This window comes from Saccopteryx bilineata, chromosome 2, assembly GCF_036850765.1.
Source record: "Saccopteryx bilineata isolate mSacBil1 chromosome 2, mSacBil1_pri_phased_curated, whole genome shotgun sequence".
NCBI lineage: Eukaryota > Metazoa > Chordata > Mammalia > Chiroptera > Emballonuridae > Saccopteryx > Saccopteryx bilineata.
The window spans coordinates 35,047,653-35,072,705 of NC_089491.1; the positions used below are offsets into that span (position 1 = coordinate 35,047,653).

A 25,053-nucleotide genomic window follows, 5' to 3' on the forward strand; every position below is an offset into this window, starting at 1 on the left:
CATCGCCCCCTGGTGGGCATGCCGGTGGATCCCAGTCGGGTGCATGCAGGAGTCTGACTGCCTCCCCATTTCCAACTTAAGAAAAACACACACACACACACACACACACACACACACACAAAGTCAGAAAATTGAATAATCTATATAACTTGAATATACTCAAGAGATCCCTGAAGGACTAGGGGCTGTTTAAATTGGCAGTAACTAAATCTACATTTTTATTTGGAGGCTTAAAGAACTTTCTTTGCTTTTAAGACTTCTAATTTAATAACTTTTCTGGGATAAGTGAGGGTTTGGGCTCTTAGTTCTGAAAATACAAAGAATTAATTCCACTCTCTTACAAACCTTTAACATAACCTTGATTCTGGGGGCATTGTCTGTCATGTGAACATTAGATTTTGAGAACCTTTGTTAAAGTAATTACTGTTCTCTTAGCATTTTGTAATATAGCTAGGCTTCCTAGCAAAGAGAATGGCAATTAGGAGTGATAAAAACCAATTCAAGACTAAATAGTCTAATGAGCAACAATAGGAGCAAACGGATATGAACTAAAAGGGTATTACATAACCTCATAACAAATTTGACGATTTTTAAAAATGGAATAGCTTTGCAGTTAGAATAGTGATGTTCATTATCTAATCAAAGTTCCCACACACCTGTAAGAAGATCTGCTGGAGCCTTTCTATACAGTTCTTATACCATGGTGTTAATACGCTGGTCCCATCAGTCTCACATCGTACTAAGTGCTCGGTCAAGATCATGATAAAGCGCTGCAAAGGAGGCACAAAGTTAAAGATGTTTTAGAGAGTGAATTCTTCAGAAACAATCACATTTTTGACCAAGGGATATCAAAGGTATTGTTTGATCCACTGTCTTTCATAATTCAATAAATGCTGTCTAGAAAGGTACACCAAATCAAGTGAGTTTGCATATACTTTTTGGCAATATGTGAAGACCTTTATGTCTAGATTACTTAGCTAGTACATAATCAGAAATGTTAAGAGGACTTAATACACAAAAATGTTCAGGAAGGAAAATAGTCATCTAAATGATCACAACTGGGAATCATCATAACATAAACATAACCAATTTTTAAAAACTAACTAAAAATAACATTTTTGATTAAAAGCAATACATTATACTTTTATATGATATATTAATGTCCCAAGCCAAATTACCTGAAATATGACAAGGAAGAGGTTCTTCTGTTCACTCTGAGCAGATTCCACCTTTTCCTGCAGTCTTTCTATTTGCTCCTCAATAGCCCTAACCTTCCTGTCACTGCTTCTGTCATCATCGTCACTTCTCTACAGAACATAGAGGAACAAAAGGAAAATGCCACTTAGAATTCCAGTGTATTTAATCCCAAGTAAAAGGAAATATTTTGTTCTGTCTGGCCAAATACTATTTGAAGACTTGCATTCCACAGGGCAAGTACTCCACCAAACAAACACACATACACCCGGAAGTCCTAGGGCCAGAGAAGTTTAGAGGTACTTGTCTTGGATAAGAGCAATGGGAGTGTTGGCTATAAAGCAGAAGTGTGTTGCACCTTTAACAAGATAGCCCAATCAGGGAGGAAATGTGTATCATAATTTTCCTCCAGTCAAAATGAAAACAACTTTGAGCCCCATGGAAAATGTAGTTGATCCCTGTCATTCATCATAGCTGTATTTTCTGATGTAGCTATGAACCCTGAATTAGTAAACACCGAACCACTGATCCTAGGGGAAATAAGAGGGCCGGTTCTTGTGAAGCCTCGTGTCCTGTTTTCATCAACCGTTTATAACCTTATTTTATGTGTGTTTCTGTTTAAAGACACCTTATTTACTATGTCTTACAAATAGTTGTACACAGTATTTCTTTTACTAAAACACTCGCTGAGGAGGATATAACATTTTCCTGATCCTCAATAATATGACTAAATTTCTTTGGCTTTCAGCCTCACAAGAATGTTGCCCACTGTAGCTTTTTATAAATCAGTCATCATCTCATAAATCAGTAAATTTTGCTGCTCTTCCATAGCTTTATCACACACTAGAGATGCTACTTTAGTGCTTGATGAAGCAGCCACATATACAGATTGGTGAGTTCCTCTTCCTTCCTCTGGGTTATATGGTTGATCCATATTGAACACACAGCCAGTAGCACTGTAACTCATGCCTGGATGAAGTTTATCTGACACGTTCTTTTCCCATCAGGCACATCATGACCTTCTTGTGCTTAGAACACTGGACAGCCATTCAGTCCTGTGCTTGGGACTGAAACAGTAACACCAACCAAAAGGCCAGCACAGTGTGAAAACAAAAAGCACAAATAACATGGCACTAAATAACACCACGGAATGGACATTTATAGTAGTAGGAGAAATGAAACAAGGCAGAGAGTTGCCCTGTTCGATTTCGGCTGCAAACAGGTCCACTTGGTAACTCATAATTTCCACTGCTCTGCCAGTGCCCAGGAAAGTACTGTGAGTACTGATTTTAAGATTACAAAGAGGCCCTGGCCGGTTGGCTCAGCGGTAGAGCGTCGGCCTAGCGTGCGGAGGACCCGGGTTCGATTCCCGGCCAGGGCACACAGGAGAAGCGCCCATTTGCTACTCCACCCCTCCGCCGCGCTTTCCTCTCTGTCTCTCTCTTCCCCTCCCGCAGCCAGGGCTCCATTGGAGCGGAGATGGCCCGGGCGCTGGGGATGGCTCTGTGGCCTCTGCCTCAGGCGCTGGAGTGGCTCTGGTCGCAATATGGCGGCGCCCAGGATGGGCAGAGCGTCGCCCCTGGTGGGCGTGCCGGGTGGATCCCGGTCGGGCGCATGCGGGAGTCTGTCTGACTGTCTCTCCCCGTTTCCAGCTTCAGAAAAATGAAAAAATGAAAAAAAAAAAAAAAAAAAAAAGATTACAAAGAAATTTTAGTGTGTAGGTAATTTTCTAAAAATAGAACCTGCAAATAATGAGGACAATGTTCTTATAACTCTACTACTCCTTATTCCACAAAGTAGATGACCAATAAAAAAACCGACAGTGCCTTCTTTTCAGTCATTAAGAAATCAATTTGACCATGTGAGCAGTAACAGACAGCTTGCTAATTTTCCATTCTAATGGGCAACCAGAAAAACTTGGCAAGTCCTTATGTAGCTCAAGAGCCATAGGCTGCTCAACCCTGTAATAATTTAGAAATGGCTACAGCAGACTGTTTTAAGACTCTGCTGGCAATATGGGCTCAATGTACCTCTGTTAAAGTTCATCAATTCCCTCCCAGTGCACTGTGAAGAACTTAGAGCATTTGCTTAGATGATGTTATTTTAAAGACAGAAGAAAAGACTTTCCAGATAAAGGAGGCTCAGAGGTCCCATGACTTTTCCAGTGTCACATAGCCGGCCAGTGGCAGAGCCAGAACCTGATCCTAGGTGTTATATACCAAGGTTCTTGTAGCAAGAAAGTAGGTGTCACCAAACCTAGAAAGCCCATTTTTTTCTAGATAGCAACTATTGGTAAAGCCCCATCTATGATAGCCTCTTTTACTCTTGAAACAAAATTATCAGAACCACCCATTTTTACAAAATTCTGCTTTTATCTCTAACACACCTGTAATGGGGTCTGCCTTATTATGTTCTAGGCAACTTGACACATTATTTGTATTTTCGTAACACCACACTAAGGCCAAGTTCTAGTGTACCAGTACCTAATACACTATTCTGCAGGGAGGGAAATGTGACATAAATCTGTACTGTCTGTTGCAATAGCCACTAGATACACATGATTATTGAGCACTCAAAATGTCATTAGTGTGACTAAGAACTGAATTTTAAATTGTACTTAATTTTAGTTAAAGTTCTAAGGGGCTAGTGGTTATTGTGTTGGACACCACAAATCCATAAAAAGTGGTGTGGCAGGAGGAAAAGTTCCTGGACTTGGGCAGATCCTAGCCCTATCTATCGCTTGTAAGCCATGGAACCTTTAGCAAGTTATTTAACTTCTCTGAGCCTCATTTTGTAGTTGTATAAAATGGGGATGACATTATTTACGTTGCAGTGTTTTAGGTCTGCGAGAGTGTAAACTACATAATACATGTCTATATAGAGACTAACAGCATTTGCACTTGCTATTGGTTTGTGTAAGACTATTAAACTTGTTCTCACCTTCTACTCTGGTAAATTTGTATAATACTGGAAAAGACTATCATGAAAAAAACCAGCATTACTATGCTAAATCACAGAATACAGCCAGCTCACTGCCTCCCCACAAAGTGGCAAAGCACTAGATTTCTAATTAATATGAGAAGTACACTGTGAATCTGGCAAAGACTGCCTCACCTCTTCCCAGGACGGGTGAAGCAATGACACCAACAGTCTTCTCCTGCCTCCCCCCTAGCCACAGAAACGTTATAGAAACAGAGCTGTTCTCTTTCACTGTCCTCTTCCCATCTGGGAATGACAAGCCTGAAATGGATCCAGAGATGGTGTACTATGGAAAAGTAAGGTTTGTGGCTTCCTTAACAGGTTCACCATGCAAAACAGTAGAGAGCAACAAACCCCCATGTTCTTCCTCTTCCTCCACGTCTACAAACAGCTCTGCATAATCTGAACACAGAAAAATAAGTTCCCATACAGGTAATGAACTCTGAATAGTCTCAAGTTTCTGATATGCTTTCTTTGGCCATTCATGAATTGAAACAAGACTTACCCGTTTGTGTTGCTTTGTGAGTTTTTCTTTAGCTTCTTCCAGCTCTTTCTGGATCTTCAGAACATGTTTGTTCATCTTACGAATTGTGGAGTGTAAGATTTCCCAAACAAACAATCTAAAGTAAAATAGAATTTGGTTACTGTATGTTAAACTATACTCATAGGAAATAAGACTGCTCAACTTTCATAACCTATTCGCTCTTAAGGTCTGATGTAGCCTTCCACTCTTTAGGCAGAATTAGTCATATCTCCATCAGCATTTAAGCTTCTATCTTTACCCATGAGACTCAGGTGAGGCTTCCTGAAGAGAATACTGGATCCTTGTCATTTTTCCTATTTCCATCACCTACTACACACAACTGAAGGGATGTGTAGTACATATTCATTGAATTGAAATGGCCAACCAGAAGAAACAAGAACAAAATTACATGTTCTCTTATTTAAACACCAAGTACTGGAATTTTCTCAAAATGAAAAAACCTAATTTAAGGCTCATTTTATATGCTTTATATATTTAGCACATACTCAACTAATTCTCTTGGAATGTAACTCATTAGATGATAATAGCAATAAACTGCTGGACTTTTAAGAATGAGATATTTTTATATCAGCTACCTTATCAGCAAATTACTAAAGTACCAGGATTGTTTTGCAGATGCTTTAAAATGTTTGTTACATAAATGATTTATTTTTTTTAAGCAGCTTCACTTTTCTGTCTACAGAGTAGGCACTCCTGAATTATAGCACAGAAGAATATTTCCTTCTACAAATTTTGACTTGGATGACAGTTTAAGTAACCAACAGTAAACCAATCTGTTTATAAAACTCAAAGTTTAGAATGTCAGCAGATGGGATAAAAGTACAGAATACTTTAACTTTGGAAGGGGTGTTCAGAGAACACTGCAGAGTTAGAAGCTGAGCTTGGTGAAGAACAGGAGTTACTGAGCAATGTGTCCATTCTAGCTCTGCACTTAGCACTCTGCAACTTCTTTCTGCTTTGTAAAATACAGAGGACAATGTCACCCTCTACAGTGATGCAGTGAGGAGTACATGAGCTGCAATTGTAAATCACTCAGGATAATGGCTAACATAGTAGTCAGCAAACTCATTAGTCAACAGAGCCAAATATCAACAGTACAATGATTGAAATTTTTTTTGAGAGCCAAATTTTTTAAACTTAAACTACATAGGTAGGTACATTCCTTATCTTGGTAGCACCCGCACGTGGTATTTTGTGGAAAAGCCACACTCAAGGGGCCAAAGAGCCACATGTGGCTCGCGAGCCGCAGTTTGCCGACCTCTGGGCTAACACATACTTGGGTGGCCAGTTTTCTGAGTTTACAAATCTGAGAATGTCTTTATGTTGCTTTCATTTGTGAATGCCAACTTAGCCAGTATGATAACCTTAGTTCACACCACTTCACCCTAAGGACTCAGTTTATTTCAGACCAGTGTCTTCTGCCAGTAAAGGACACAAGGAAGAGGATAAAAGCTTGTGAGATTTGTGACAGATCTGTATGTCTTTGCAAGTAATTCTCCCTTCTTTCCTATTTTGTGTCCACTCCTGCTGTCCTAGTCCTGATCACTTAAAAAACTGGGGACTCAACCACATGAATAAAAACCAAACTTAATGAAAAGTCTCTTTCCTTTAGGGGGAATGGGTCTCAAATGAACTCTCTGCATTAGGTCTATTATTTTTATGACTAAGGTGTGACCTCCATCCCTCATAGGCACCTGGGTGCCAGACAAGCTTCCTTCAACCTCTCCAAGGATGTGTACTTAACCTATTGTGCTTGGTTTCTCCTAGTTTCTATCCCAGTGTGCATTCCAGGTTCCAAAGGAGCTGGAATTCTTTTCCATGTCCCATTATCTAGCCAAGACCCTGACACATGGCCTGATCTTCTCTCCTAATAGTCTAGATCAGTGTTTCCAACTGCCGCTCCACAGATGGGAATGCTATAAATTTTGTGTCAGTCTGTGAGACTGTGAAAGAGTACCCTGCTTTATGAAGACTATGAACTCAATGATCTTAATCAAATTTGCTTATGCTCAGGATAATTTCTGCCTTGGCAGTCCTCAAAATCCTTCTATTTTCACTGGTCCCCAAGTGCAAAAAGGTTTAAAATCACTGATCTTGATCCTCAGCAGCATTTCTACTTGACTGATTTGAGTCCTGATTCAACTTACATGTGTGTCCCTAGAAGGTCCTGCAACCTGACTGGCTGTATTACCACTGTCCAGGTATAATCCTACCAGACCGTAACATCAGTATATGTTACTATCAACCTGGTTTTGATCAAAATTTGGAGCTTATGTATAAGGGACCACACGAAAACCAATTCTTAGAGAATATGAACCTTAAAATAATTCCTGTTACCTAGTAAAATCACGAGACAGTTCTGGAGAGAAGATCCAATTTGCTACTGCAGCACAGTCAACAATCTGTGTACGAATCATCTTATCCACGAGTACAGCAATCATCTAGTGAAGAGACGACAAGGTAAATCACACTCACACATGGCCATAATAATCCCACCGCTACAAAAGTATAACAGGGCTGTGAGACTCGCTTTCAATTAGTTTGACCATTAGGCCTTAAGAATTATTGCCCTGTGCTTGGCTCTGGTACTTCCTCTAAGAATACTTAACACCAATGAAGACTGAGCAAAAAGAAAAACTCTGAATGATAACACAAACTTTTAAAAATATTTTAGACTATACCTACAGAATTATATAATTTCCAATGAATTCTAAAATTTAATATGTGTTTTATTATAAAAAGTCTTAAATGTATTCTGATATTTAAATGCCTTTTTATAACATGGTATGAAAACGATATGTTGAGATTGAGAAATGTGGGGCGTATTTTCAGAAATTAGATAAACTACATAATTATTTCCTACCCAAGTGGTAGAATCTTTAAGCAACAATTATTCTTACTAGTTAAAATGTTAATAGTATAGTTTGAAACCAAATCATACTTGTTCTTTAAAAAAAAAACAAAAACCAAACATCATTAATTCCACAGTATTAAAAATTATAGATTTAAAAACCAATCTATAAACAAACTTCATGTTTTACAAACTATAACAATGGTAATAGCCTTATTTTTATATCGATACAGTCAGAGCCTCAACACATCTAATTAAATAGCTTTTACCTGTGGATGGTTCCTCCAGACCTCAAACATAACTCTTAGAATGTGTAGCTTTCCTTCATCACTTTCTGCTAGGGTTTTGAAGACTTCATGAAACCTTTGGTAGCGGAGGAAAAAACACCTCATAAAACCTTAAGCATTTTAATGTTTCAAAACCTTTTCAGTATTACTCTATTACTCAATTTACAGTGCAATATATAAATGCAAAATAACCAGATGTTAACCATTAAGGATATAAAAGGTATGAGTAGAAATTCATAGTCTGTATGGAATTTGTCACAAAATCCCAAGAGATTTACAATATACTATTGTTAGCCCAGGACTACAATTTACTGTGTTCTCTAAGAATAAGTGAAGGCTAAGGAACCAGCTCCAAACACAGGTAATGTACTTTGTGTGACTTACCCTGTGGGAACCCTGCAAGTAATACAGAGACTTGAAGTTGAGATGAGGTGGGGAGCCAAAGTTTCTCTGCTTGACTGGAGGAATATCTGTATGTTCTTTCTTCTTTAAACTGCCTGACCAGTTAAAAGCTGTCTTTAGATGCCAACCTTTAAAGTGGCTTCCAAAATGTAGTTGGCTTTCATTTCTGCTTAACTTCCTTTAGGAAGATGTATAGATGGTGGGAGCTTCTTGACTATATACTATATACTATATATGACTGTCCTATGGACCCAAGTTTTTCACTGGTTTCTCTAAAAGTCTACATAAAAAAATACCCCCTTTCCATGTATATATGCATACTGTACATGCAGATGATGGAAGCCACAGGACAGAGATTTTAGCTATCACATACCAAACACACTGTATCAAGTTATATCATAAGACTGTTAACATCTTCCTATTCAACAATTTCAGGTAAAAATGGCTATACTGTTGATATTCAAGCAAACTTCTAAAACCTAAAGAAAGGGTGTTTGTTCTTGTTGCACTTACTTTGCAAGAGCACTGAAGGAGTGGCTGAATGACTTGGCTGCCAAGTGTAGCAGAGTCTGCACAAAGACCTCAATTTTTAATGGGTTAAAGCTGAATCCTTCATCTGAAAAATATTCCCCCATAAAAGAGTTAGGAAAACGTATACAATTCCTTGCTCCCTCACCTGGAATGCTAAACAGATGGCATGCTCATATCCAAATATTAAGTGAGACAATTCACATAACATCTTTGAGTACTAAAAGACGATCAAGACCACCACTGATTTCAATTACTCAATATAAAACTAAGCATAATCTTAATTCCTCAATTTCTGGGTGCTTCTGTAATTCTTCTATATGATCCATGTCTTTTACAAATACCACACAGATTTCCTTTATTCATATCTCTCTATATGGTGGCAAAGATAAATATATTAATAGAAAAAAAAAATAAAGCCCCAAACACTTAAGTCTGTATCTTCAGATGTCTAAATTTAATACCATCATTTTGACTTAAGCTTTCTAATTACATTTTCTCTAAAATCCTAAATGTCTTAGAAAAATCCCAGTAATAAATAATACAAAGACCTTAATGTTTTGTTTTGATTAAGCCCCTTTTTATGCACATGTCCTTATGTATATATATCTAACAAAAAAAAATTTCCCCCCAAAATGGTTACCCAGTTGTCCCATTAGACTTGCCGATTTGTCTCTTTTTATGTCAGTACCACACTGTTTTAGTTACTATAGTGTTCAAGATATAGTTTATATGTGATCAGGCAAGTTCCTCTCATCTCTTGTCTTATCCATTTACTGATTCAAGTAAACTTATAGATTACCTTGCCAATTTTCCCATTCTTACCTCTCCTCCCTAAAACCTAGTTGTTGTTTTTTGTTGGAATTCCATAGTACGTACTCAGTCAACATCAAACACCATTATAATAGCTTAATTTGGAGAAAATATCCAACTTTATAATACACCAAGTCTTTCTGTTCAGGAACCTCTCTACTGAAAGCTGGGAATGCTTAAAAATCTTTTAGTGTTAACAGTATATTTGACTTTGTTCGTATACTTAATGCAAGCTATTCCATAAGGATGTTAGGATGTCTTTTTACATAAGGGAGAAAATACCTCTGTTCTAGGAACTTGCAGGCTAAATAGCCCAAAGGAATACATCACTTTGTAAGCATCCAGAGAGACTCAGGAGGCACTCGTGTTGCCAGTTATGTTTACAATCTAACCTGGCCCATATGTAGTTACACTCAAGAAATAGTTAATTCCCTTACCGTCATCATCATCCTGGTTAGGATTTGGTACATCTTTCAGAATGCTGAAGATTTCACCATTGGTTGCTTTACTTTTAAAGGCAACAGCTAAACAGAGGGCAACCGAATGTCCAGGGAGGGAACCTAAGCATAGAATAGGGCGGTGAGTAGATCAGTTTAAGACTATTCTTGCCAATAGTTATAGACTGAGAAATTTAAAAAATCCCTTTCTTTCAAAATAGAATACTCTTTACCCCAAGATCAGTATTTAATCTGTACAAAGATAACCACATATGAAAGTTTCATTTAATAGGTCAATGGCTTTTCACCTAAGATAAGGCATAATTCTCACTTCAATACTTCCCAAGAGCACTTTGCTAATTGAAATTTACAGTATAAGAGGTGCTGATCTTCAGGGATGGGGGTGAACGGAAATGTGAATATAGTGCATTGTCCTTTGACAGTCCTTAAATCCCTAGGCTTTAATAAGCAAAAAGCTGAGAATCAATTTATCTCTTTCATTTTTGCCAGTTCCTCTTTCTTCTTCCTTTTCTGAGATAGTAGAAACTGAGTTTGAGTCTGAACAATGAGTCTGAAGCCAACTTAAGACAGATGCTTTGCTTTTCTGAGTCCATCTATAAGTCTGAGGCTCATGTGCTGTGACTCCACGTGCGTACTGTTGGTCAGTCTGTCAAGTCCTTGGTGTAGAAAATCTGTGCTAGTATATCCTGCAAGGCCTCACCAGAGCAATCCACCTTTTTTTTTTTTTTTTTGTATTTTTCTGAAGTTGGAAACTGGGAGGCAGTCAGATAGACTCCTGCATGTGCCTGACCGGAATCCACCTGGCATGCCCACCAGGGGGCGATGTTCTGCCATCTGGGGCATCGCTCTGTTGCAACCAGAGCCATTCCAGCACCTGAGGCAGAGGCCATGGAGCCATCCTCAGCACCTGGGCCAACTTTGCTCCAATGGAGCCTTGGCTGCGGGAGGGGAAGAGCGAGACAGAGAGGAAGGAGAGGGGGAGGGGTGGAGAAGCGCCCATTTGCTTCTGTGTGCCCTGGCCGGGAATCAAACCCCGGACTTCCGCACGCCAGGCCGACGCTCTACCACTGAGCCAACCGGCCAGGGCCGCAATCCACTTTTAATGTAAGGCAGACAAAGGTAATAAAGGCAATTCTGACTTGGAATATGAGTTACTAAGTACTGGAAATGAATAAATTCAATTACAATAGGTCACATGTACTTTGTGCTTTTCCTTGAAAGTGAGAAAGAAACTAAGTGACAAAAAGAGAAAGGAATCCCTGCCACTGAGGAGTCTATATTCTAGCTGGGGAACCAAAATATTCAGAAAGGAAGTAGCCAGAGAGCAACACAGAAGTGGCTTGCTTAAGGTTAAAAAATATTTACAGCTGTGGAGGTGTGACTAGACACTAGAAAGAAAGCAGGGACTGGAGACAGAAAGGGCTGCCCAGCCTCGCGTAACGGCACAAAGGCAAAACCAAGAACCAGGAGGATGGAAAAAATAAACAAAGAAGTGGGCCTAGCTAGAGCAGAGGTTCATGGGGGAAGAACTGACAAATAACAAGCCAAGAACAACTCTTAAAAGAGGGCCTTAAATATTAGACTGAGTTGTTTCTATGGGAAAAAAGGAAGCTCAGTGTCAACAAAAGCCTGAGCTTCTTGGTATCAAAGACTGTATCTTATGACTCTGAGGCAGCACAAGGCAGGACTGAAAACTAGGCACTCCTGCCTGACTGGGCAGTGGCACAGTGAATAGAGTGTCGGACTGGTATGCAGAGGACCCAGGTTCAAAACCCCAAGGTCACTGGTGTTTGTGCGGCCTCATCGGTTTGAGCGTGGGATCATGGACATGACTCTATCATCACTGGTTTGAGGCCAAGGTTGCTGGCTTGAGCAAGGGGTCACTCATTCTGCTGGAGCCCCCTGGTCAAGGCACATATGAGAAAGCAATCAATGAACAACCAAGGAGACTAAGGAGCCGCAATGAAGAATTGGTGCTTCTCATTTCTCTCCCTTTCTGTCCCTCTCTCTGTCTCAAAAAATAAATAAAAATACAACTAGGCACTCCCTAAGTGCCGCACCAAGCACTGCTCTTCCAGGAAAGCACAGTGGTCAAGAGCATGGCTGCTCAGTCAGTAAACCTGGTGTGAACCTGGGCCCTAACATTCAGAAGCAATCACACTCTCGCTTATTAAAGCCCTTTCCTCGTTGTTAACTTGGTATAATAAACATATCCATTTCTCAGAGTTGTTTTAAGGATTAAGTGACATAATATTGGAAATACACTTAGCAACAGGACCAACTGAGCTCATTTCAAGGAAAACAGGCGTAGTCTGTCTGAGGTGTAGGTGAAGAACCAGGAGAGCAGTATGAGAAGGCAAGTTTCCAAACACAGAGAACCTACACAAGATAAAATGGAAATGGAAAGCTCGTGGAGGAGCCATGTTCAGTGCCATTTGAAAAGACTCACTTGGAAAAACTTCACCTCTAACTCTCAACCAGTGACCACTAGTGTATGCCTTACCTTCATTAAGTGTAAAGCATAAAATGGCACATCCAATTATCATGCAACCTCCATGTAAATCTAGTCTGTGTACACCTGTGTTCTCACACTGAACTGGTATCAGCTGATAATCAATCTTCACCACCATGACTAATTATCATCCCCATCTTAGTAAGTTCTGGCCATAAATTCATCTTGCTGTGCTTTGCAGCGTACTTAAAATAATGTCATGACTATAACATATTAACCAATATTAAAAGAAAAAAAATTAGCAGTAATAACTAAGTATATCACAATGAATCTTCAAAATGATGACAGGGTAAATAAGACAATAGTGGCTAGAAACAGATCACCTTTCAAATAGAGAAAATATAAGCCCAAGAAAAAGTTCACTTTTTCCTTCTTAAAATAACTGATGTCAGAGAGCACTTGCATTGTTACTTTTTATTACTTACTGCTACTTTCATCTCCATACTTGTAAATGCAGGTTGGGTTTGCAGGACACAGAGCTGAGAAGGTAGGAGGAACAACATCTAATATACACTGATGGTAAGACAACCTACAATACAAATAAGAGTCTCAGAAAATACCATTCACCAGTTCCATTCTTACCCAGAAACTCACACTCTCCAACACCCTCACAGTAGATTGCCACCTAATAAAAGAAGCAATAATAGAAAAAGAGAAACATTACTTTGCAATCATCATAATGGTGGCAGGTAAAAGAAGTTGTCAGTGGGAGTTTAATGAACAGGATGAATGTAACCTCAGAAATTGCCTACAAAATAATCAATTATGAAGGAAAAAATGGTGAGCTTAGGTGGAGAAGCTGGCAGACGCTGACATGGCCAGTATTCAGGTTACTATCTTCAGTGGTGGGAGCCTTGTGCCTCCCAGTGTGATGCACTGAGAAAAGCACCAACAGCATAAGACCTGAGTCTGGTCACAAGGACACAGCACGGTGACCCAAGAAAGTGGGTTTAGTCTTCAAAACTGTTAAGGACATGAAAAATAGAATAACAACTGCTCAAGACTTAAGAATCTGAAGATAATGACAACTAAATGCTACACATGTTCCTGGATAGGAAAAGACATTGCTGGGATGGCTGGCAAAATTTCAGCAGCATCCACGGATTATGTGGTAGCACTACTGTACCATGGCCGAGTTCCTGATATGGGGGGCTGTATGCTGATTGCAAGACAGCGTCTTTGTTTTGGGGAAACAGTCAATGGACTATTAAAGGTGAGGAGGTGTTGTCTGCACTTTGTTTCCAAAGGGTTCAGAAAAAGACCAGTGTAACAGGTGTAAACATACAAAGAGAGGAGAAGGAGAACTGGAATGAATGTGATAAAACATCTGGATAAACAAGATGGAGTAATTTGTACTATTTTGGCAACTTTCCTGAAATTTGAAATTATTTCAAAGCATATTAGACCAAAAAAACCCCCAAAAACAAAACCCAAAACCCCTTTTTGGCTTAATTCACAGAATCTAAATGTTATGGTTGACTACTTTATTCAGCCTAAATCTTGATTAAAAACTAAGAAAGAAGAGAGGCAGGTACTTGGATTTTAAAAATTATATTCTGGACATAAAAACACAAATTTAGAGGAGAGAGAAATTCTCCCACAGAAAGGAGATCTAAGTTAACAAGAAAACACAAAAAACTTACCTCATACATTTTTCTAGAACTTCTCTTACAAACTTTGGTTTGGGACTTTCAAGATCTTGAGAAAGACAATCTGACCTAAAGAGGAAACATAGTTTTGTACATTCTTACACAGAATCTGCACTTAACTTGTACTTAGCTAAAAATAGTTTCCTTCTGCCTAAACTATAGTTATATTTACATACGTAAATCAAAAATAAACTAAATTTTTTTTTTTTTTTACAGAGAAAGAGTCAGAAAGAGGGATAGACAGGGACAGACAGACAGGAACGGAGAGATGAGAAGCATCAATCATTAGTTTTTCCTTGCGACACCTTAGTTGTTCATTGATTGCTTTCTCATATGTGCCTTGATTGTGGGGCTACAGTACACCGAGTAACCCCTTGCTCAAGCCAGTGACCTTGGGTCCAAGCTGGTGAGCTTTGCTCAAACCAGATGAGCCCGCGCTCAAGCTGGTGACCTTGGGGTCTCGAACCTGGGTCCTCCGCATCCCAGTTCGACGCACTATATCCACTGTGCCACCGCCTGGTCAGGCACTAAATATTTTAGATGATGAAGATTGCTTTTATGTTATAGATTTAAATTTTTTTGTGTGACAGAGACAAGGAGGGACAGCTAGGAACAGACAGGAAGGGAGAGAGATGGGAAGCATCAATTCTTCACTGCAGCTCCTTAGTTGTTCATTGACTGCTTTCTCATATGTGCCTTGACAGGGGGCGAGGGGTGACTACAGCAGCGACCTTGGGCTTCAAGCCACCAACCATGGGGTCATGTCTATGATCCCACATTCAAGCCAGCGACCCTACTCTCAAGCCGGATATGCCTGCGCTCAAGCTGGTAACCTCGGTATTTTCAACCTGGGTACTCTGTGTCCCAGTCCTACTCTCTATCCACTGTGCCACTGCCTAGTCAGGCTATATTTAAATATTAGCAGTATTTTTTAAATAACAGGAGACTGTAGAGAAAGGAAAGCTAAAACCAAATACCACTTACCAGTCTTCCCAGCTCCAACGAAACCGGAAGTTACTTAGGTGATGGGAAAACCAATTAATAAATCTGTACAGAGAAGTGGGAGTAAGGAACACAAAAAGATGAATTGTTAGTTCCCACCAGGAACTAAGTAATCCTCAGGCAGATAAAACCCTATTTTATAGAGTGCAATGACAAGCACATAACCCCACCTACAGCTGAGTCTCCACCACTTATCCTCTTTCCTGCCAATCCTGCAACTCATCTTCTACTCCCAATGGTAAGTCTCCTATCGCATTCCTTTTAACAGTGCTATCCTTTTAAAGTAAATAATATGAATGCCAGTTTCATGCCAGGCACCTTTTATGTTTATATAAATTAATAACTTCTGAAGAATGTAGTATTTTTCTATTGACAATGAAAAAGGCATTAAATAAATTGCAGATAAAACATTTTATAAATGGCAGAATCAAAGTCTTGTTTCTCATCATATGTGCCTTCTTCATCACAAAGAACAACATATGCCACCAAAATCCCCCTTTTCCATAACAACACATCTGATCTCTCTGACTAGATAGAAATCACCTTAGCAAACTATAATGTTGCAAAGTTTTTCAGAGCCCAATAAACATTTGTTGAATGAATGGCATAATTTGGATGTACAGCACAACTGGTAGTTTTATTAATTAGACTGGGAGGAAAATCAGAAGACACTTTTTTTTTTGACAGAGACACAGAGAGAGTCAGAGAGAGGAACAGCCAGAAATAGACAGGCAGGAAGGGAGAGAGATGAAAAGCATCAATTCTTTGTTGCGGCACCTTAGTTGTTCATTGATTGCTTTCTCATATGTGCCTTGACGGGGAAGCTACAGCAGAGCAAGTGACCCTTGCTCAAGCCAGCAACCTTCGGCTCAAGCCAGTGACCATGGGGTCATGTCTATGATCCCACGCTCAAGCCAGTGACCCAGTGCTCAAGCCGGATGAGCCTGAAACAAGCCAGCGATCTCAGGGTTTTGAAACTGGGTCCTCCGTGTCCTAGTCTGACACTCTATCCATTGTGCCACCGCCTGGTCAGGCAGAAGACACTTTCTGAAAGCATGTTCCTCAGGTATCTACAATTTCAATCACTGAAATTAACCAACATCATAGGTCCCCTCCCGCAGCCAAGGCTCCATTGGAGCAAAGATGGCCCGGGAGCTGGGAGCTGGGGATGGCTCCTTGGCCTCGGCCTCAAGCGCTAGAGTGGCTCTGGTCTGGCAGAGAGCATCGCCCCCTGGTGGGCAGAGCGTCGCCCCTGGTGGGCGTGCCGGGTGGATCCCGGTCGGGTGCATGCGGGAGTCTGTCTGTCTCTCCCCATTTCCAGCTTCAGAAAAATACAAAAAAAAAAAAAGCCAAAATAGCCAAAGCAAGCCTAAGAAAAAAGAACAAAGTCAGTGGCATTACAATACCTGACATCAAATTACACTACAGAGCTGCAATAATCAAAACAGCATACTGAAGAAGAAGAAAAAAAGCCTGACCAGGCAGTGACACAGTGGATAGAGCGTCGGACTGGGATGCAGAGGACCCAGGTTCGAGACCCCGAGCTCGCCAGCTTGAGCGCAGGCTCATCTGGTTTGAGCAAAAGCTCACCAGCTTGAGCCCACGGTCACTGGCTCGAGCAAGGGGTTACTCAGTCTGCTAAAGGCCCACAGTCAAGGCACATATGAGAAAGCAATCAATGAACAACTAAAGTGTTGCAACACGCAATGAAAAACTAATGATTGATGCTTCTCATCTCTCTCCGTTCCTGTCTGTCTGTCCCTGTCTATCCCTCTCTCTGACTCTCTCTCTTCTCTGGAAAAAAAAAGAAAAAAAACCCAGCATGGTACTGGCAGAAATATAGACACACAGATCAATGAAACAGAATCAAGAGCCCAGCCCTGGCCCGTTGGCTCAGTGGTAGAGCGTCGGCCTGGCGTGCAGAGGTCCCGGGTTCGATTCCCGGCCAGGGCACACAGGAGAAGCGCCCATCTGCTTCTCCACCACTCCCCATCTCCTTCCTCTCTGTCTCTCTCTTCTCCTCCCGCAGCTGAGGCTCCATTGGAGCAAAGATGGCCCGGGCACTGGGGATGGCTCCTTGGCCTCTGCCCCAGGTGTTAGAGTGGCTCTGGTTGTGACAGAGCGACGCCCCGGAGGGGCAGAGCATCGCCCCCTGGTGGGCAGAGCATCGCCCCCTGGTGGGCGTGCCGGGTGGATCCCGGTAGGGCGCATGCGGGAGTCTGTCTGACCGTCTCTCCCCGTTTCAAGCTTCGAAAAAAAAAAAAATAGAGCCCAGAAATAAAAGCATATATATATGGGCAAATCATCTTCGACAAAGGAACCAAAAACACACAATGGAGAAAAGAAAGCCTCTTCAATAAATGGTGCTGGGGAAATTGGAAAGCTGCATGCAAAAGAATGAAACTTGACTACAGTTTGTCCCCCTGCACAGAAATTAATTCAAAATGGATCAAAGACCTAAATATAGTATAAGATATGAAACAATAAATTACATAGAAGAAAACATAGGTACTGGCCCTGGCCGGCTGGCTCAGCAGTAGAGCATCAGCCCAGCATGTGGATGTCCCAGATTTGATTCCCAGTTAGGCCACACAGTTGAAGCACCCATCTGCTTCTCCACCCTCCTGCCTCTCTTTTCTCTCTCTCTCTCTTCCCCTCCTGCAGCCAAGGCTCCACAGGAGCAAAGTTGGTCCGGCACTGAGGATGGCTTCATGGCCTCTGCCTCAGGCACTAGAATGGCTCCAGTTGCAACAGAGCAATGCCCCATATGGGCAGAGCATCGCCCCCTAGTAGGCTTGCCAGGTGGATCTTGGTCGCGCACATGTGGGAGCCTCTCTCTTTTTCCCCACTTCTCACTTAGAAAAATACAAAAACAAAACGAAAGAAAAAAACATAGGTACTAAATTCATGGACCTTGGCCATAGACAACAATTTATGAACCTGATTCCAAAGGCAAGGGAAGTGAAAGCAAAAATAAATGAATGGGACTATATCAAACTAAAAAGCTTCGGAACAGCAAAAGAAGTCAACAACAAAACAAATAGGCAGCCAACTAAATGGGAGATATTTGCAAACAACAGCTCCAATACAGGTTAATATCCAAAATATATAAAGAACTCACAAAGATCAGCAACAAACAAGCAAACAATCCAATTAAAAAATGGAAAGAGGACCTGAACAGACACTTCTCCCAAGAGGGCATACAAATGGCCAACAGATATATACATGAAAAGATGCTCATCTTCACTAGCTATTTGAGAAATGCAAATCAAAACTACACTGAGATTCCACCTCACACCTGTTAGATTAGCTAGACAGGTAATAACAAGTGCTGGAGAGGCTGCAGAGAAAAAGGTACCATCATCCACTGCTGGTGGGAATGCAAATTAGTACAACCATTATGGAAGAAAGTATGGTGGTTTCTGAACAAAGAATAGAACTAGCATATGACTCAGCAATCCCTCTACTGGTTATCTATTCCCAAAACTTGAAAACATTGGTACATTAAGACACATGCACCCCCACATTCACCACAGCATTATTCACAGTGGTCAAGAAAATGGAAACAACCAAAGTGTCCCTTGATAGAGGACCGGATAAAGAAAATGTAGTACATATATATACAACAGAATACTACTCTGCCATAAGAAACAATGACATAGTGACATTTACAACAACATGGACTGACCTTGAGAACATTAAACTGAGTGAAACAAGTAAATCAGAAAAAGCTAAGAACTGGATGATTTCACACATAGGTGGGATATAAAAGTGAGACTCACAGACATAGATAAAAGTGTAGTGGTTACCAGGGGGAGGGGAGTGTAATGAAAAGGGGAGGGTGGAGGGTGGAAAGAGGGACAAATGTAAGGTGACAGAAAATAATTTGACTTTGGGTGATGGGTATACAACATAATCAACAGTTCAAATACTATAGAAATGTTTACCTGAAACCTATGTACTCTTATTGATCAATGTCACCCTGTTAATTTTATAAATAAAAAAAATTCTTAATAAGGCAAATCAAATCCTTTTATAAAGTACAGGGAGTAGAAGCTGTTAACCAGTACAGAAATAAGGCAGTCACTGTACCTGTCTACGCACGTAGTATTCATTGTGTCCAAACGCATGTAAAGCATTTCAGTTGCCTGTGCAAGCTGTGAATTTGAGGATAAGGAAAACTATTCTCCAACCTCCTTCAAAATAAACTGTAACAGAGAAAATAACCTTTCCTAGACGTCTGTATAATGACTAATTATGTTGAACACCTTTTCTTGTAATTGAAACTCTTTAAAAAAAAGCTTTTAGGTATCAATCAATGTACAATAAATTTGACCTGTATAGACACCTACGAAATCAAGATAATATTTACATCACGTCCAAAATTTCCCCGTGCTCCTTAGTAATCCATTCTCCCTTCTCCTCAACCCTCGCCTATGTTCCCAAGCAAATATTGGTCTGCTTTCACTAGATTACTTTGCATTTTCTAGAATTCTGTGTAAATGGATTCATATTGTTTGATGTTCTTTACTCAGAATAATTATTTTGCAATTCATTCATGTTGTTGCCGGCATCAAAACTTGTTCCATTTTATTATGAAGTAATGTTCCACTGTAGAGGTATAATAACATTTGTTAAACCACTCATGTATTGATGGATATTTGGATTATTTCCAGTCTGGAGTTATTACAATAAAGTTTCTTTGAACATTAGTGCCTAAGTCTTTGTAAGGACATGTGCTTCCATTTCTCTTGGGTAAATACCCGAGTGGAATACTGGACTGTATGGCACATATGTTAAACTTTCAAAGAAATGTCAAGCTGTTTTCAAGAAGTGATTTACACCCCAAAGCAGAAATATTTAATAATCTTTTAAAGCTAGGCCAACGAGAGTAAGTTTAAAAACAAAAGAAAGGATACAACTTGGGGTAGAGAGCCAGGCTGAAGTCTACACAGTTCAATGAGAAGTGTTGTGTACATCACATCAATGTGAGGGGGTGCTGGAAGTTGAAACAGCTCTGCGAAGATCACCTACAAAAGAATCAGGAATCAAAATTCAATTCAGTAGCTATCTATGCACTTCTATCTACTATTAGAAAGAACTCAACATTCCAGACATAAACTCTAACTCCATAATATTTATAATGAATTACTTTATCTTTAAAATTATCCACTTTAAAACATGAAGACCTGTAATTTAATACTGTAATAAAAGTTTCTTATCTGTAAAACTCAATCAAAGGAGAGTATGCCAGTATTAATGCTTACTTGACACTTCCAGAGAACCATGCAATTAAATTCCAACTCTAGAAGTATAGGAGTTGATTTACCGAGGCACTCACAGATCCATCAATTTCATTTTTGTAAGTAGTAAAAACCCTTATGAGACTCTAAGGATGCAAACAGACGATAGTCAATTCATTCCACTCTGCTACTTGAAACTGGTGCCCAGAAACCTTTTTGATAATCCAGGACTTCTTTGCCATGGCTTGTGTCCAGAGCTTGTTTCCACCCTCCCTACATAACGTGTGGATCATCAACCTAGAATTTTAAAGCCTGATCTGCATTCCTTCCTCTGACCCCCAACTCCAACACTTCTGTACTTCATTCTGATGACTTTCTATACTTCTTGCACACTTAAAGATCTGACTTATATTTTGCACAACTGACACATCAGTGAGTCAAATTCAGAGCCTAAACTTACGCTCAAATTTTATAAAAACTGAACAGATGCAGTACTTTTAAGAAAGCATAGTGTAGTGTACCGTAAATAAAAAGTGAATCTGAAATAATATATCATAACTACTCCCATGAGTATTTTAACTTAAAGGAATATGTAATTGACAGTATCACTCGTGTGTCAAGTGAATATACTTTTTTGGGATATAACTCTCACAAGGTGTTCAAATTATTACCAATATCATCCTCTATGACTTAAGATAGGGTCAAAAGCATTATTCATTCTTCCTACCTGCAAAACAACTGGCTCTTTCGATTTCTAAGAATAAAGATTCATATTTCACCCTACTTGTGATATAGGAAATAATCTACTATTCAGGTATCTACAACTAATATGAGGCCAGATAAACAGTTAAAAATAGATTATCTGGCTGAAGTAATATAATATTTTATAGCATTTAAGCCATTTATACATCTATTAACAATGTATTGACAGCTAGAGGTAACTTACATTATCCATGATAACTATCCATGAATGAAGACATATTATATAATTTATAGGCAACTCAAAATTCCATTTTTCTATTGGTTTCAACCTCCTCTTTTCTCTGTACTAACATGGCTAACAGAGCACCAAAACAGACAGAAATTTCCTTGCTCCTCTGTTAACTTTCAGTACCTGACAAGTAGCAAGAAAAAACAGTAAGCCAAGAGGAGATTACACTTTAAGTCAACAGAAAGATTCTGAAACGGAGAAACAAGCTCCATGTGGAATGCATACCTCAACTATGTGGTAGTTCAAGGGGATCTTGTTTTTCCCTGGATATCTCACCAGCTGCGCAGCACTAGAAAAAGTATAATTGAAGTTTAGTAAGTATATAAAGATACATGAACTATCCAATAAGTAGCTTCAAAACAGTGTGTTTAGACAGAAGGAAAGAAAATCTTTTCTGAAATGTTACAGATTTTACTTACTTCACCGCAGCAGAAATTATTTAATCTACTACCACAAGGAAACTCTTTAATGCATCCAAAATACCTTGAACAGTCAGGAGTTTAAGTAATAATGCTAAGGGAGCATTTTAAATCTATTAACTTAAAAAGTTTTTATAGGGTAGACCATTCCCAAAAGACTCTTTCCACCTTAAAATCTAAACCAAACTTACCAAGATTTAAAAAAATATTAAAAGAAAACTTTTGCATACCTAGATGTCTAAAACTATAAAGCACCCAGGAAAGTACTATTTTGAAAAAGCACAGCAGACTGGTTATAGCAAGACAGGGGTGTCAGGTAGAGACTTTCTTATACTCTTAATATCCATTTAATTGCTACCGTTTCTCAGCTCTGAAAGTAAGAAAAAACGAATCTTACCAAGTCTTTCTTTCCTTCCGGTAGGACTTAATGATGCAGTGAAGATTCTCTTCTATTACAAATCTTTCCACCGAATGACTCCCTGGCATCACAGGACCCTGAAAAGAAAACCACATGTATATAATACACACTTAGAAAAAATATTTTCTTTCATTTATTCAACCAATGTTTGAGAGCTTATTTTGTTCGATATTATATTGGGGGCCAGGGATAATGAAAGCTCTGTATTCTCAGCAAACTTCACTGGCATGTTCACTTGTATCTACAACAGAAGTAGAGTGTCAGCTAGTTTCTTCTACACATCTGACACTATACTGTCACTGCCCACCTCAATTCTTAGGTGAAGCAAAAGTAATTTTATTAGCCCTACACAGTTTGGTTTATTTTTTTAAACTATAAGGGTATATTCCTTCCATAATAAATAAGGAGGAAAATTTTTTATTTCAAATACTATATAGACTTAAAAGAAAATCATGTATGCATTGTAATATACCCAAATTACATTTTTGAAAAAGGTTAAAAGGCATTACCAATTATTTAATTTTTTAAAAAAAAGTATATGCAGAGGAAACAGGTTCAAAGAGTGTATCTTTACTTATTTACTATTATAGACTCTTAATGGTGACTTTGACTTTTACTTTAATCTTCTTTATACTTTGATTTTTAAAAAATAAACACTTTTTTCAAAGGCTAGAACAAAAGAACCCAAACCCTCTTCATTTTGAGGGGAACAGATATTTTGTATTTTACGCTCTTCTGGCAAAGGACGATGGGCACATTCCAGAGGCAACACCCAGTAAGTGTAAATAGTATAGGCAAAACAAATCTTGAGGTCTCATTTTAGTTCCCCTTGTATAAAGATACCTAATCACAAACTGTACCAGTCTTACATGTAAATTTAGACTTTCAATTAAAGATACCTAACTAGCCTGACCAGGTGGTGGCACAGTGGATAGAACGTCGGACTGGGATGCAGAGGACCCAGGTTCGAGACCCCAAGGTAGCCAGCTTGAGCGCGGGCTCATCTGGTTAGAGCAAGAAGCCCACCAGCTGGCCCTGGCTAGTTGGCTCAGTGGTAGAGCGTCGGCCTGGCGTGCAGGAGTCCCGGGTTCGATTCCCGGCCACGGCACACAGGAGAAGCGCCCATCTGCTTCTCCACCTCTCCCCCTCTCCTTCCTCTCTCTCTCTTCCCCTCCCGCAGCCAAGGCTCCACTGGAGCAAAGTTTGCCCGGGCACTGAGGATGGCTCTGTGGCCTCTGCCTCAGGCGCTAGAATGGCTCTGATTGCGGCAGAGGAACGCCCCAAGATGGACAGAGCATCGACCCCTGGTGGGCATGCCAGGTGGATCCCGGTCGGGCGCATGCAGGAGTCTGTCTGACTGCCTCCCCGTTTCCAGCTTCAGAAAAATTAAAAACAAACAAACAAACCCCAAAAACAAAAAACAAAACAAAAAAAAGAAGCCCACCAGCTTGAACCCAAGGTCACTGGCTCGGTCTGCTGAAGTCCCGCGGTCAAGGCACATATGAGAAAGCAATCAATGAACAACTAAGGTGTCGCAATGTGCAACGAAAAACTAATGATTGATGCTTCTCATCTTTCTTTTCCTGTCTGTCTGTCCCTGTCTATCCGTCTCTCTGACTCACTGTCTCCATAAAAAAATAAAACAAATAAAAAAAACAAAAAGAAATAAAGATACCTAACTAGCCCATTACATAATGCTGACTATACCCAAGTGTTAAAGTTGATAATTTCATACATTTAACCAATTATCTGACAACTTCTTCCTGTGCGATACATTATATATATAACAAATATTCATTGGTCATTAGCAATTTATGGTAGGACAGAAAAGAAAGGAGAAAGAAAACTCAAATTTGATCTTAAGAAATGATAATATTGGTTCTTATGCCAATGGTTCTCAATGGGGGGCAATTTTACCCCTAAAAGAACATCTGGCCATTGCTGGAGTTATTTTTGGTTCTCACAACTGACATTAAACCTCTAAATGCTACTGACAATTAGAGGGTAGAGGCCAGTTAATTCACAGGTAGATGCTGTTAATTCACTGCCAGCCCCCAAAACAAAAAATTATCCAGCCCAAAATGTCAATTGCGCCAAACTTGTGAAACTGTTCTGTGCTGACTGGTCTGCACTAAGCAACAGGTATGGTACGTCAGCCGGGTGCGTTTCTAGTCAGAACGCATCCAGTAATCACTGTGCTTGCTGCCTGGCTATTAAAGTTGAGACAGTCATTCAAATGCAGAGTTAGAAAATAATTACAGCAGAGTAACAATGTAAATTTTTATACTAAATGTTAATGTTAAAATTAGACATCTTTGTAATTGCTGAAGTATAATGTCTTCCAACAACTTGACTTCATAATAATACAGATATTTAAAGACTACAGATCCAGCTTATACTCATCTTTGGGTTTTTTTTAATGAAAAATACTTTATTTTAAGAAAATAATTACATAATATGAATAGGACAAGCTGTAAATGTTAGAGAGATGGGCAATCTCTAAAACTAGGTATTTTTTTTTGAAAAACAGCTTTATTAAGAATAATAGCTAAAATTATTGAGCATTCATCATATATTACATTATGTTATATATGTGTTATGTTTATTAACTCTCATACAAATTTATGAGACACTATTATTATTTCATTAGGAAACTGAGGTACAGAGGCAATTACTGTATTTCCCCATGTATAAGACGCACCCTTTCCCAAAAAATTTGGGGTCTAAAAACTGGGTACGTCTTATACAGTGGTTGTGGCATTT

General features: G+C 39.6%; 1 protein-coding gene across 2 annotated transcripts in view; it reads right to left on the reverse strand.

Annotated features, from left to right (window-relative positions):
- Positions 1-25,053, reverse strand: part of NCBP1 (nuclear cap binding protein subunit 1) — a 42,800-nt gene that overhangs the window by 1,812 nt on the left and 15,935 nt on the right. For both annotated transcript variants that reach the window (XM_066256686.1, XM_066256687.1), the window contains 14 exons: positions 22,270-22,367; positions 21,679-21,742; positions 20,139-20,249; positions 19,312-19,376; positions 15,202-15,264; positions 14,212-14,286; positions 12,994-13,097; positions 10,036-10,158; positions 8,771-8,873; positions 7,838-7,931; positions 7,055-7,158; positions 4,679-4,793; positions 1,179-1,307; positions 657-770 (listed from right to left, as the gene is read on the reverse strand). In XM_066256686.1, the coding sequence (XP_066112783.1) occupies positions 657-770; positions 1,179-1,307; positions 4,679-4,793; positions 7,055-7,158; positions 7,838-7,931; positions 8,771-8,873; positions 10,036-10,158; positions 12,994-13,097; positions 14,212-14,286; positions 15,202-15,264; positions 19,312-19,376; positions 20,139-20,249; positions 21,679-21,742; positions 22,270-22,367 (1,362 nt within the window). The remainder of the gene's footprint in view (positions 1-656; positions 771-1,178; positions 1,308-4,678; positions 4,794-7,054; positions 7,159-7,837; positions 7,932-8,770; positions 8,874-10,035; positions 10,159-12,993; positions 13,098-14,211; positions 14,287-15,201; positions 15,265-19,311; positions 19,377-20,138; positions 20,250-21,678; positions 21,743-22,269; positions 22,368-25,053) is intronic.